Genomic DNA, 15,143 nt, shown 5'->3' on the forward strand with positions numbered 1-15,143 from the left:
ACTTGTGCATCCATGGGCACTGGACTCTGCCAGAGGCCCTGGCACCAATCCCCCAGGGATGCTGAGCGACACCTGCACGGTACATCACCAGCCTGCCCCCTTCTCCTCATCGTCAATTTACTACCAACCCCCTACCCAACATCACTGTGTCTCATAAGCGTCTCAAATTTGACAAAAACAAAACCAAACTCAATTTCCTCTCCCAAGTCTACTCCTCCAGCTGACTCTCAACTTCTTAAAACCTTAGGAGTCATCTTTAATTCCCATCACCCACACCCTGTATCTAATCCATCAGCAAACCCCCTCCACTCTACCTTCAGAGTAATTCCAGAACACATGTCCTGCACTGCCAAGTGTCCAAGCCACAAAAGCCATTGTCCAGTTACTGCAGCGGCCTCCTAACTGCCCTCCTCACCTCCCGAGTCTACATATTGCAGCTGGTGCACTTCTCAAAAACAAAGTGTAACCACGTCACTCTCATCTGCTCCAAACCCCACATGGCTCCCTACCACCCAGAATAGGAGCCAAAGCCGTTAGAGCCACCAGGCCCTCTGTGATCAGCCCCACCCCACACCTGCCCAGGTGCACTGATGTCTTTGCCACTCTTCATGCCAAGAACGCTTCTTTGCTACATATCCTCACGGCTCCCTCACTTCCCCCAGGTCTCTGCTCGCATGTCATTTTGTCACAGAATCTTCTTTTCCACCCCAAATAAAAGAGCAATCCCTAGTCCCCCTCAGCCCTCCCCATCTCCCAACCCTTCTCTCCCTGTAGCACTTACATGTCCATCACTCTTCTCCACGGAGGACAAGGATATGATGCCACTCACTGTTCTCCCCCCAGCACCCGGTACAGTGTGCCTGGAGTGTGTAGGCACTCAGTATTTGTGGCGTGAATGAGTGTTCAATGAAAAGTTGTGAGGGACCAGTGCTGTAGCACAGCAGGTGAAGCTCCTGCCTGTGATGCCAGCATTCCCTATGGGCACTGTTTCATGGCTGCTCCACTTATGATCCAGCTCCTACTAATGGACTAGGAAAACAGAAGGTGGCCCAAGTGCTCGGGCCCCTGCCAACCACATGGGAGACCTGGAAGAAACTCCTGGCTCTTGGCTTCAGTTTGGCCCAGACTTGGCTGTTGTTATCCACTGGGGAGTGAACCAGTGGATAAAAGTGTGCTCTCTCTTTCTTACTATTGAGAGACTTACAGTGAGAGAGAGAGAGAGAGAGAGAGAGAGAGAGAGAGAGAAAGACAGGAGCTGAGGCGTAGCAGGTAAAGCCACCACCTGCAGCACTGGCATCCCATATAGGTCCTAATTCAAGTCCTGGCTGCTCCACTTCCAATCCAGCTCCCTGCTAATGTGGCTGGGAAAGCAGCAGCAGGGCCAAGTCCTTGGGCCCCTGCGCCCACATAGGAGATCTAGAAGAAACCCCTGGCTCCTGGCTTCAGTTTGGCCTGGCCATGGCCATTGTGGCCATCTGGGGAGCAGACTAGTGGATAGAAGATCTCTCTGTCTCTGTCTCTCTGTCTCTTCCTCTCTCATTGTAACTCTCCCTTTCAAATAAATAAATCTTTAAATAAAAAGTTGTGAAATGAAGACACATGGGAGTCAGAATGCCCAGTCTTAAGAACATCAGAATAAAACTTAAGCAATCCCTCAATGCACAAAATGAATCCATTTCCATCAGAACACATCGGAGAAAAGGAAATGTGTTTGGCAGTCTCATCCAAGAAAGTCAAATGTTCCAGAGAAGCACACTGATCAATTTGGCCCATTGGGTCTCAACAGAGTAATTTCTAACTGTAAGATTCATGTTTGGGGGCTGGCACTGTGACACAGGTTAAGCCTCCACCTGCAGGGCCAGCATCCATATGGGTGCCGGTTTGTGTCCTGGCTGCTCCTCTTCCCATCCAGTTCTCTGCTAATGGCCTGGGAAAACAATGGAAGATGGCCCAGGTGCTTGGCCCCCTGAACCTGTACGGGAGATCTCAAAGAAGCTTCTGGCTCCTGGCTTCGAATCAGCTCAGCTCTAGCCACTGTGGCCATTTTGGGAGTGAGCCAGATGGAAGACCTTCCTCTCTGTCTCTGCCTGTCTCTATCTGTAACTCTACCTTTCAAACAAATAAAAATATTTAAAAATTCACGCTTTGAAGAAAATATTGACTGACATGTAACTTGCAACTTATTCCCCAAACATGGAATGCATAATTTTGATCTAAATTGGATTTCTTCAACAGGTTATGACATCATTGGGACTTTCTCCTCAATCCCCACACCTTTATATGGAAAGAATACATATCATTCTCCCCTCTCTAGTGAGTGCACTGACATACTAATATACAGCATTAATAATCGACCCCTGGTTTGCAAAGCAAACTGACTTAGACGTAGTAATCATCTTCATACAAGTCACATGCTAAGCCCATTTGCCACTTACTTAAATTAAGTAATTACCCAATTTCCAGTAGTTCAGCGCTTACATGGTCCAGATGAGGGGTTCCCAAAGGATGCTCTAGGAGGCTCAACAATCCTCCGGAGACCCTTTTAGGCAATCGGAGAAGTCAAAACCGTTTTCACACTCATTGCTCACAGGTGTACCCTAGTCAGAGACCGTGCTGCATGGCCGGACTGAGTGCAGGAACAGGCAGACTCCTTCTGTTAAACCAAACATTCCAGAGATTTGCAAAAAGTGTAAAATGATGCCCCCTCCTAAATATTTTTTGTTTTGGAAGTCATTTTTCATGAAGAAGTATTAGCTTACAGAATTACTTTGAGAGGCAGGAGAGCAAGCATGACCTCCATACGCTGGTTCACTCTCCAAAGGCCTGAACCACTACCAAAGCCACGAGACAAAAGCCAGGAACTCAATCCAGGTCTCCCACATCACAGGAGGCTGTAGCCAGGAGCAGAAATGGGAACTGAACCCAGGCACGTTGATGTGCATGCGAGTACCTTGACCGCCAGACAAAATGTCTCCCTGCTTCATTATTTTTTAGTATTTTTTAAATGTCTTAAGTTGTAACTCCTCTTTTTAATAAAGATTTTTAAAGATACATTTTAAAATTTTTATTTGGAAGGCAGAGTTAGGCAGGGATAGATCTTCCATCTGCTGGTTCACTCCCCAAATGGTCACAACCACCAGCACTGGGCCAGGCGGAAACCAGGAGCCAGGAGCTTCTTCCTGGTCTCCCACATGGGTAACAGGGGCCCAAGCACTTTGGCCAGCCTCCACTGCTTTCCCAAGGGCATCAGCAGGGAGCTGGTTCAGAAGTGGAACAGCCAGGACTTGAACCGGCATCCATATAGGATGCCAGCTTTGCAGCTAGTGGTTTAACCCATTAACACCACAACCCTGATCCCAACTTGTAGTTTCTAATCTGGTAAATATTGATATAACTCACATGCACAGAATGTGCACTTTGGGTGCCTGAATTAAGACCAAAACATCTGAGAATTACTGCCTTATACAAAACAGTACACCTTCTAACACCAGGATTCAGAAGTATGTCTTAACCTCTAGTGCTGTGATAGCCAGGCACTCTAATCACAACCCTCGGAGGTTACAAAACTTCCAACTAAACCGGTGACTAGCAAGGGCCTCCCACTATGCAAATTCTGGGCTTTCCTAGTAAACTTGTGTAAGTCCCCCGGCTCCACTGTCAGCAATCAGCCACACAGCCAGTAGGCTTCTTTAGCAGAAACCTGTATTGCCATCTAAACAGATTTTCTGGTAACATGGCTAGACATTTCCACTAAATTTGGTGGGCATGCTTAGGGTGGTGTGACTTAAAATCTAAGCTATGTGGCATATGCAAAGTCCATCTTACTCATCCTTCAGGTAAACTATATTCCCCCCAATTTTTGCAGGGAATTTTGGGATGGCTGCCCCAAAATGGAGAGTACAGTATGCACAAAATATTCTTAGGATTGCTGGTCTGAGAGGGCTTGTCAAGAGATAATAACCAGGAAGAATGTTTGAAACTCAAGTATGAGGCCTGTATGACCAGCTGATTGCAAGCAACACACCAACACACCATCCATAAATGGCAGAGACAGAAGACAATCACCAGTCCCTTGCTCCAAGGGCCGCCGCCCACCCTAGGCTGCTTCTTACTGGAGTACTTCACGTGAATGGCACCAGCAGAGGTTTATTGGTGATGGTCAATGACTCCCTCAAACAACACAGGCAGGCCAGCTAGTTTATTCAAATTGAATGTAAATCTTAGATACCTGGCTTAACAATAACATAAGAAACCTGAAAAGACACAATAAATCTGGTGTTAAATCAGAGATGGCTTAAATCAGTCTTAACAACTTCTAATATTCCAGGCTGGCAACTACAACATGACAAACTTTCAGTCCAGTTACAAAACCATGTTTGATTTTCCTTGGCTAACAAATCTTAAACAGACCTGAAAAATGCAGTTTTACAAAGGCTTTTCTGGTATACCCACCGCTGTAAATCAAGTCATCATGGTTTTTTTGACATCAGGAACATTTCTAAATGACAGACTTTTTCTGGGATTTGTCTGCCTTGATGGGTATGTAAGAACTCAAGAGAGAAAGTTTAAAGGAGAAGGATTAACTGAGATGCCAAGAAAAGTTTTTATTGCAAGCACAGTGAGCAGAAAGAGATGTCTTCTCACACAAAGTGGCTGCGGGGGCTGCCATTAACTAAATCTCTCTGACAACCCTTCATTGGTTTAAAGCATAAGAATTAGCTTCTCGCTCTCAAGTATACATCATTTCTGCCATGTGGGACATTTTCTTGGGAATATACAAGTAATACTCCATGTAGCCTGATAGGTCCTCAATGGTCACATCATCCACGTAGACTCGAGCTTGCTCAGAACAGGAGCGGGGAGACCCAGACAGAGTTCTGGTGTGCAGCGACTGAGAGTAGTCCTCGAGCGTGGATCTTCGCTCTGGAGCCAAGGGAGGGACGTTCTGCAGGCCTGAAAAGGAATACACTTCCATATCGTGCCATCGCTGACACTGGCACTCCTTGCCTATGCATGCACATGGTTTGCCCTGGTTTAACCTGGAAACAGACTGAAAGTCAGAGAGATCATTGGCCTTGAGACTTTCTTGGGAGACTTGGGTAGTGGCAGAGGAGTCTTCCTTCTTACTCTCCGATGGAAGCCTTGGAACCGAAGTTCTCAAAGGCTCAACGACTGCCCCTGTGCGATTTCCATCAACAGAAGTAGAGCCTTCTCCTGCACTGAACTCTTTAGGGGATGAAATTCCAAGCCCGCCGCTGCCATCAGGGGAGTCAGTCTGGCTTTTGTGCTTGAGCTGGCTGCTGGAAGGAGATGCTATTGTACTGCAATGTATAAACTTTGGAGGATGGAGGACAGGAGATTTAGAACGTCGACGACGCTGGGTTCTCACTGCTCCTCGTGAAGACTTCCTGGTAGACCTAAGAAAAAAGAAATAAGAGAAGACGCTCGGATACAGAACTCTCCTAAACAGATTCTTCATGATCAATGGAAATACATTTCCTCTCAGGTCATAAATTTTCTCAGTCAGTCAAAGGTCATAAACCTCCCCCAAAGAGACATGGCTGCCTCCATTTTCAAGTTCTCTTTGTGTCTCAATTTCTACATCTCCCTTTTTTTATTGTTGTTGTTTTCTCTTGACTCTATTTTTCTTCATATTTTTTAAAAAATTTATTTTATTTATTTGAAAGTCAGATTTACAGAAGAGACGGAGTGAGCTTCCATCTGCTGGTCCACTCCCCAAATGGCCACAACAGCTGGGGCTGGGGCTGGGCCAGGCCAGAGCCAGGAGCCAGGAGCATCCTCCCTGCCTGCCACATGGGTGCAGGGGCCCACCTAAGCATTTGAGCCATCCTCTGCTGCCTTCCCAGGTGCATTAGCAGGGAGCTGGATTGGAAGTGGAGCAGCCAGGTCTCCAATTGGCACTCAAGGCAGTGGCTTTACCTGCTATGCCACAATGCCAGCCCCTACATCTCCTTATTATCAAGCTATGGAAGGTTAGACAATTTAATCTCCTGTGCCAAACATGATACATGTGCCTTGTCCTCACCCTAGCTTGGGAGCCTTTTACCAGACGACCTTTGGGGAATCATACTGTAGACAATTTAAACTGATGCTGTAAAGCCCAATGGTGTGCCCAAAGCCTGAGCATAGTAATATCATTCTGTGGCCAATATGCCATTATCACCAAACAGAGTCTTAGGTTTATGAATTTTTTTTTTTTTATTGACAGAGTTAGACAGTGAGGGAGAGAGACAGAGAGAAAGGTCGTCCTTCCATTGGTTCACCGCCCAAATGGCCGCCACGGCCGGAGCTATGCCAATCTGAAGCCAGGAGCCAGATACTTCTTCCTGGTCTCCCATGCGGGTGCAGGCACCCAAGCACTTGGTCCATCCTCCACTGCCCTCCTGGGCCACAGCAGAGAGCTGGAGTGGAAGAGGAACAACTGGGACTAGAACCCAACACCCATATGGGGTGCAGGCGCCGCAGTTGGAGGATTAACCAAGTGAGCCACGGTGCTGGCACATGTGACTCATTTTTTTTTTTTTTTTTTTTTGGACAGGCAGAGTGGATAGTGAGAGAGAGATACAGAGAGAAAGGTCTTCCTTTTTGCCGTTGGTTCATCCTCCAATGGCCGCTGCAGCTGGCGCATCTCGCTGATCCGAAGCCAGGAGCCAGGTGCTTCTCCTGGTCTCCCATGCAGGTGCAGGGCCCAAAGACTTGGGCCATCCTCCACTGCCTTCCCGGGCCATAGCAGAGAGCTGGCCTGGAAGAGGGGCAACCGGGATAGAATCCGGCGCCCCGACCAGGACTAGAACCCGGTGTGCCGGTGCCGCAAGGCGGAGGATTAGCCTGTTAAGCCATGGTGCCGGCCCATATGACTCATTTTTATCACTGGAAACAGCTGACCAAAACAAACAGATTTAGATTCCCTCTCAGACTTCTGGAGATTTTCAGATACTAGGACTTATCGAACACAATATATAATTACTGATAAAAAACGTACATAAAGAAAAGAACTGAGGGAGCAAAGAAAAAAAAAGAATCAAAACTATAAAGCAAATTGAAAAAGAAACAAGATTTTAAGAAATAGCCAACTACATCATGAAAATCACTAGACCAGAGTAAAAGCATTCTAAGGAGTTTTTAAATATTAACTTTTTGTCTTTGTTAAAAGCATGCATGGTAAATTTCAAGACTAACAAAAGAAGAGAAACAAAGTATACAATTTCCAAATAGTGGAGGGAAAAATGATAAAGGAGAAAAAAAAAATCAAACAAAACCTTTTCAAATCTTTAAAAGGTGGTGAGGACGTGGAAGGTGGGAAAAGAAGGAAAAAAGACTACAGAAAAAGGCCAACATATAAGCTAAAATGCCATAAGTCTAAAAATATCAAATAAAAAAAATATATATATACTAAATTCAGTTTTTAAAAAATGCAATGATAGAAATAAATAACAGAACAAAATAAAACCTAGCCAGAAGTTATTTATATGAAACACACTTAAAATGCAAAAATACAGAATGGTTGAAAGAACACAAAAAGACAGATGAGGCACACACTAACTGAAAGAAAACCGGATTAGCTATAGGAATTCCAAAGTAGACTTTAAAAAATGTAATCATGAGGGATTAAGACTGTTACTACATACTAAAGGTTTCAATTCACCAGGAAAAAAAAATTCCTAACTGGAAAGAATCCAGGCTGTATAAAGCTAACAAAAGAATCTCAAAAACACATCAAGCAAAAATACATAACTTAAGGAGAAAATAGACAAATATGCTCCCATGGAGGAGATACCAACAAACCTCTCAACTACTGACAGGTCTGACAAGAAAGAGTGAAAAAAAGGATTCAACCGACACATTCAACAGCCTGACTTAGTGGACCTAGAACCCAAGAAGCTTTGATTAGAGAAGACTTGCTCTTCTCAAACGTACACAGGATAGTTATAAAACTGACTATGGACCAAGCCATATTAAAGTCTTAACAAATTCATAATTAAGCAGAATGGGTCCCCTAATCTTTTAGTCTTGGTTTCTATTTCAAAACAAAGTCTTCTGGACACTCAGGGGAAAAAAAAATCAAAAATACTTTAACTCATCTCAATAAAAAATTCTTACCCATGCCAACCATCTTTAGCTGCACATGCAGTTTTAGGTTTGGTATCATCTGCTACCGTTCTGACCGATGTTCTGACACTTGTGCCTTCTCCAACAGACAGTGACACTATGGACCTGAAAGCAAGAACAGAGTTTATTGTTACAGAAAACTAAAATGAGCAGAATTTATTGCTCTCATCAACCCCAATACAATTTTTTTTTTTTTTAATTTTTGACAGGCAGAGTGGACAGTGAGAGGGAGAGACAGAGAGAAAGGTCTTCCTCTTGCCGTTGGTTCACCCTCCAATGGTCTCCGTGGCTGGCGCGCTGTGGCCGGCGCACCGTGATGATCCGAAGGCAGGAGCCAGGTGCTTCTCCTGGTCTCCCATGGGGTGCAGGGCCCAAGCACTTGGGCCATCCTCCACTGCACTCCCGGGCCATAGCAGAGAGCTGGCCTGGAAGAGGGGCAACTGGGACAGAATCCAGCGCCCCAACCGGGACTAGAACCCGGTGTGCCAGCACCACTAGGCGGAGGATTAGCCTGTTGAGCCACAGCACCGGCCCCCCAATACAATTTTTATCAACACCTTTAGCTTCTTTCTAGTTCAGATTTCTCAAAAATTGCTCAGCTTTCAATGTAAATTCTTTTCCAAAGCCAAATAAGGAAGATCCTTAAAAGCCAATAGTTGCAAAATCATAACCCAAAGAATGACTCTTAGGAAGAACCAGAAGACAGATATAAATAGACATTTAGGCTGTTTATCTGGGGCAGATCAGGCCCTATATCCAGAGAGAATGCAAATGACATGGATCACTTGTTTTATACAAGCAACCCAGAGCTATAGAAACTAAGTTTAGGAGCAAAAACTTTAGGAGGCTCCATCTAACTATATTGAAAATGAATACATTTTAAATATTACATGACTTTTAGAAAAATACTCTAATTTTTACAATAAACTTCAATTATTACTCAGAATTAAACCTCTATAGATCAAATTGTGCAGGTAATATAGGTTCCCGTTAAAAAAACATGAAAAAATTGAACTAAGAAAAAGACAATCACCTATAATCTCACAACCTGGAGATAAGCCACATTAACATTTTAATGTAAATCCTTCTAAGACCTTTCCTTTAGAAAGAGACATTAATACACTAAAGTAAAAAGATACTAAAACATAATTTTAATTAACTGGGAATAACCTAAATATCCAACAATAGGAAAAATACCGTATTATACAAATTAAAGCACAGCTATACAATGGAATATCAAGAACATATTAAAAATTAAACAAAGAATCTTTAATAATGAGATCTTTCCAACAGGAGAAAACAGCATGGATATTCTATATACATTAGGCTCTCAATTATGTGAAAAAAGTACATAGCCTCATATACAGATGGTCCGGATGTCAAAATTACAATTCTTACTTCCTTTCTTATCCGTTTTTATTTTTGGAAATTTTTTCTATAGCAAACATGTATTATTTTATGATCAGATTATGTTTATGATAAGCATATACAGATTTATCCTGATAAGACAAATACCATTGGGGAATCAAAACCTGTTCAACAGGATCATGCTGAATTCTTGGCAAGGCTCGGTTAGCGTGTGAGTCAGTCCCTCAGATGTCCCTTTTGTAAACAGGCAACAATATGAAACAACTCAAAACGTATGACACACTACACAAGTCTTACTCTGCTTAGTCATACTCATGACTCACCCCTTCCACTCTTATTTGGTTTTCTCAAATGTTCTCTACTGCTCCTTCTCCTCCTAGAATTTTACTCAAGGCAGAACACATGCTACAATTGTATAATTCCCAATAATACACTGCGTGAATACTTAGTACGATTTTTTTTCATGTTCCAATTAATTTTTAGCAGCACTGAAATGGCTTACATTTAAATTTTTTAAAACATCAGGAAAAAAGCCTGGATATCAAGAGTTATTTACATACAAGTAAGTTTACACACTAAGTGATTTCCATGTTTTTATTTGTATACACTCCTAATACTTTCCTGATTTTAAAAAAAGTTATTTCTATACCAGAAATCACAAAGGAATACACTGTGACCACAATCTGTAACTACCTGCTTCTGTGCTTTGTTTCCATTTCCTAAAATGGTTTATCCAAGTAAAGATATGAAATGGCAAGGTGATCACACTGGAAAAACCTCTGTGAGGAAAGATATGTTTTAAAGTGTCATGGAAGCAAAGAGGAGTACCTATAACATCTACCATACAAATCTATTAACACAAATCTTTGGTAGGCTAAAAACAGTATTATCAACTGGCAAACAGATATAACATTTATCTAATTCTTTGTGCTAGGTACTGCATACATTTCATATTGTCTTCAGGGTACCACATAAAGGATAGTGAACACAGGTTCTGGAGTCAAACAGTCTGGATTCAAATCATGACTCTCTTCTTACCAATGTGACTTCTAGCAAGTGACTTAATTTTTGTGAGTCTCATCTGAAAACTGAAATGACAGTACTATCTACCTCTAAGTGGTAGTGAGGGTTAATAATGTGCACAGAGTACTTAATCCAGTGGTGAAGGTGTAAGTAAACAAGTAGCAGACATTAGCAATGATTACTACTATTTGTTGTGAAATGTTTTATTCTGACCTTCCAGCATTTGGTTCCCATTTATATAAATGAAAAATCGTAAATCATTAAAATTCTGAGCTTCTTTTAGCCTAGAGCAACAAATGAGGGTGAGAAGAGCCTTGCACAGAACATTTTGCAAAGAGAGAAATATTAACATTCGACAGCAGCTGGTCTGCAGGTGCTCTAATTAGTTTGGCCAAAGGGTCCAAGATTATCGATCTAAGTGTCAGAACACTACTGAATAGAGGTTTCCATAGTGACAGACTCAGCAATCAGAGACCATGAAATCAGCACTCTTCATAGATTTCTACTGAGTCAATTCATTTGTAGTGAAAAATATTGTGATTCCTTTGAGATGTAAGGGGAAACCTCAGAAGGGATACTGCTTGATAACCTTTGAGAACCCTCCTCAAAGTTAAAGAAAACCAGAACATCCAACACAGGAATACAAAGGAGCTGTTACTCTGCAAATTTAACAGAAGGGTTTCTTCTTAAAGTAATATTGTGCAGAACTTGGTAGACTGTCCCACTATAAGCATTTGTGTCTTCTATGAATAAAGAGAAATATTAGACAAGGAAGAGTTCTTTAGGGGAAAAGGACTACTTAAATCTAGTAAACAAATACTTCTAAATAACAATTACATATTTAATTACCCCGATGCATCCACTCTCAATTTCTTGAAAGCAGTCTGTAGACTCTCCTCCTCTCCATCCTTGGCTTCAGATTTCATTGTTAAAGGTTTTACACTACTATGGATGTTCCCGTTAATTCTAAGATAGAAAATAAAAATAAGATGAGCAATATGGAAACAGGCAGGATCAAAAGTATACCTCTTGTTAAAATCGATATTCCTGATACAATTTCTATCAGAAGAAAAAAAATGTAAATTTTCATTTCTAAAAGAAAGTCTCAGTGTAGATGCCTGGGAGGTTGTGGGTTTTATTTAAAATGAAACAAATGAAATCAAACAGAAAATATATATGTATTCTGATGGGACTTAAACTGTACAAATAACTGATGCCAATACTGTGTAGGACATTTTTGGAATGGAACTCATCTGACATCTACATTTTCACATACTTCTGAACAGGGGAAACCTCTCCAATGATAGAGGACTAGAAGTCTGCAGACAAACTGACCTTTACATCAGAAATAAAAGGGAAAAGCTCATACTACGGTGCTTTGATTCTTTAAAATGATAACTTTTTGTCCAAACTCTAACAATTCCAATTTAGTCTAACTTCATGATAAATGATAGCATTTCTCTCAAGCAGTTCTGATCCAGATATCAATATTCACGAAGACACGTTTTAAAGAACAAGATGCTTTAACCTTGTTAAAGCAAGATTAGAAGTTTATTTCAATTATTGATTATTCTACACTCTACTTATAAGGCTGATACTTTCATTTGTTTTTTTTCTCATAGCTTTGAATATTGTAATTGTTAAGCAAAAAAGAAATAAATGGACTATACTTTCATAAAGAACAGACGAGACCTTTTCTTTAGACAAAAAAAGAATTAGGAAGTAAAGTAAAAATTATAAATTACTGTTCTGTAGATGCGCCCTTAAACAACCTCCTCTAACTAAAGTTCTCAATTCCTTTTTACCTTGATTTTTGTATTTAAGCAGAGACAGGAGAATGAAGAACCAATCAAGGCAGCAAGAAACACAACAAAGAAGTCTGTTAATAAACTCTAGAATCTAATCTCTAAATTACTTTCACTCGGGGTAATAAACTAGTCACTTTCAAATCCTGAACAAAAAAATCAGCAAACCAGTATCTGTGAATGTATCACAGGGAATCAGAAATTTTCTTTAAGTCAAACAAAAATCAGATGACAGAAAAATGTTAGCACCAAGCCCACTCCCCCGACTCCTCTCAGGCACTCTGGGATGCAGCAAGGACTCTCTGTGGACCTGTGGGCCCTCTGATTCCACAGCTGCTCCCTTCTCAGAGCTAAGTTTGATGTTATTGTGAGACCGCCAATATTCCAAAGGTCAAGGTGTCATAATATGTTTGATATAATGTAACCATGTAGTATCCATGGTATAACAAAGAAGCAAGGAATCGAGTCTTTTCACTTTATTTATTCATGTGTAGAAATTACAGTATTTTAGCCAGATCTCTTTGGGGAACACTGCAAACAGCGAAGAATTCTGCTAGCTTTCAGCTTAAGTTCTTAAGACAAAATTTAAATACTCTCTCCACACAGATTTTGCTGGTTTATTTAACCAGCGCAGGAACATTAGGAAACCTTTATTCATACAAGTCCTGCTCCAGCAGTCTCTGATTCTTCTCAATTTAAGTAGAATCCTCTCCTATCTCACCACCCAAAACCCAATAACCCATAATAATCTATATACCAGGGGGAGGAGTGAACAGAGATCACACATTCCAGTACATTTCAAACTCCACAGCATCTCAAAGGATGCTATTGTGGACTGTAAGTATATTCTCCCTGCTGACATAACTAAAGTTTGACTTACAGTTTTTAATTACCTTATGATCGGTTAAACACACACTGCCTATGGGCCCTTAGAGAGTTGATAAATCATCTGAGCCAGTCTCCTCAACCTGCAGACCCCACACAAACCCTCTCTGGCCTCTCTAGAAATCAGTCAATATTTAAGTACACATCACATCTAAGTACTCATTGCTAGACTCTATAGGCAGAAATTCAGTCCTTCCACACATATTTACAGAATTCCCACCATGTGCTTGGTCAGACTGAACACCAGGGATAGAAGGGTGAACCCAACATACAGAAAGCCTGTAAACTCCATGTCTGTAAGGTCTAGAATCTCATTTCTGGCTTCCAGAAGCTCACAATAAATGTAACACTGATAAAAAAAAAAATGTTGCACCCAGATATGTAACTTAATTACACAGTGCTGACTTAGGAGCAGGGCAGATGATCACCCTAGATGCAAGAATACACAACATTCCTGTTAACACACTAAAGGCTCCATCATCTAAAAACCCAAAACAAAAACCTGGCTACGGACTAAACGTCCAGGAATGAAGTTCTATCTAAACTACTTTCAGACTTGCAACATTCTGATTAATTTTTCTTCTGTGATCTTAATCCACAGCGAAAGCGAGTCCTGGGCATGACCTGAGGAGCTAGATGAGAACGTGTTTGTAGTGAACAAGAGGTTTACCACGCGCCTCGAGATTTCCAACTTCCCACTCACTCGACGCAAGAGCTGTCCGGGCGACTCTGAACAGCAGATACACAACAGGTTCGCTCTCCTTGACATTACATTGGTGGCGGACACTCTCCAAGTTTTCACTGCGGCGACTTAACACAATCCCCGCAGAGACTAAAGCCCACGAAGATCTATTAAAAGTTACTTTGTAGCAAGTCGAATGACCCCCGGGCAATTTACCTTGGCCTCGGGTTTCCCCCTAGGCGCTCAGACAGGACAAGTTCTCTTACGCCCCTCCGTCGGCGGGAACACGCCCGCTTTTCTCGGGCTTTTCGACGCCGAGCCGGTGTCACAATCCTATCCCTTAACCCAGACCTCCTTGAGGGGTCGGCGCGAGTGTCCTCACGATGTCCGAGACTTTCAAACTTCCCCAGGCCGCCGGGAGGCGCGGAGGCGGGGAAGAAGCCCCGGTCCAGGAAACCTCCAACAGGCAAAGGAGCGGCCGCCGGGACACACACACACACACTCGCGGCCCCCTCCACGCGCGACGCACGGCGCTGGCTCTTTTCACCCAGACCCCGGGCGGGCTCGGGGAGCGGGCACAAGGCCGCGGGGGAACTGTCCGGGGCCCCGGCTCTGCCCCCTCCGGAGACTCCTCGGGCCGGAACCCAGGCTGGAGCGGGGCCGAGGCGCCCGGGATACCGGGGAGACGGCGGAGGGGCCGGAGGCAGCCCACGGGCACCGGGCTCGGAGCAGGGCGGGAAAGGGCGGGAAGGGGCAAAGGGCGGCCGGAGGGAGCGAAAAGGGGAAGCTACGGCCGGGCGGGAGACGGCGGAGGAGCGCGAGCGGGCGGGGACTGTGAGGCGACAACAGGGCGGGAAGCGGCGGCCGGGCCGGGCCGCGGCGGATCCGGGGGCGCTGGGACGCCCAGGCCCGAACCCGGGCAGTCGGCGCCCGCAGACGGCGCGACGAGAGGCGGGCGGGCCCACGGGGAGCCGCCCGCGGCCAGGCCGGGCCCGCAGGCCGCGTCGCCGTGCCGCGGCCCCTCCCCGTCACGTCAGGGGCCTCACCTCCTCGCAGCTGGAGCGCTCCGGTGATCCGGTGCCGTCAGTTCAGATCGTCTCTCCCCGGTCGCCGCGCCTGACTGACCCGGATCCAAACCAGCGGACGGGGCGGCCCGCGCCTCCGGAGCCGCACTGCGCCTGCGTCACCCAGGCACGCGCCCCGCCCTCCGCGCAAGCCCCGCCCACCCCAGTGACTCGGCAGCGCGGCCG

At 44.0% G+C, this 15,143-nt stretch overlaps 1 protein-coding gene across 1 annotated transcript; it reads right to left on the minus strand.

Moving 5' to 3' along the window:
* Positions 1–4,183: 4,183 nt before the first annotated feature.
* OSER1 (oxidative stress responsive serine rich 1) lies at positions 4,184–15,062 on the minus strand. Its single transcript, XM_062204233.1, has 4 exons — positions 14,940–15,062; positions 11,371–11,487; positions 8,122–8,235; positions 4,184–5,417 (listed from the first exon to the last, which is right to left on the minus strand). The coding sequence occupies exons 2-4, from the start codon at positions 11,445–11,447 to the stop codon at positions 4,730–4,732; spliced, it is 879 nt and encodes a 292-aa protein (XP_062060217.1). The 5' UTR covers positions 11,448–11,487; positions 14,940–15,062; the 3' UTR covers positions 4,184–4,729.
* Between the last annotated feature and the right edge of the window lie 81 nt (positions 15,063–15,143).

Source organism: Lepus europaeus, chromosome 10 (genome assembly GCF_033115175.1).
Source record: "Lepus europaeus isolate LE1 chromosome 10, mLepTim1.pri, whole genome shotgun sequence".
Classification (NCBI taxonomy): domain Eukaryota; kingdom Metazoa; phylum Chordata; class Mammalia; order Lagomorpha; family Leporidae; genus Lepus; species Lepus europaeus.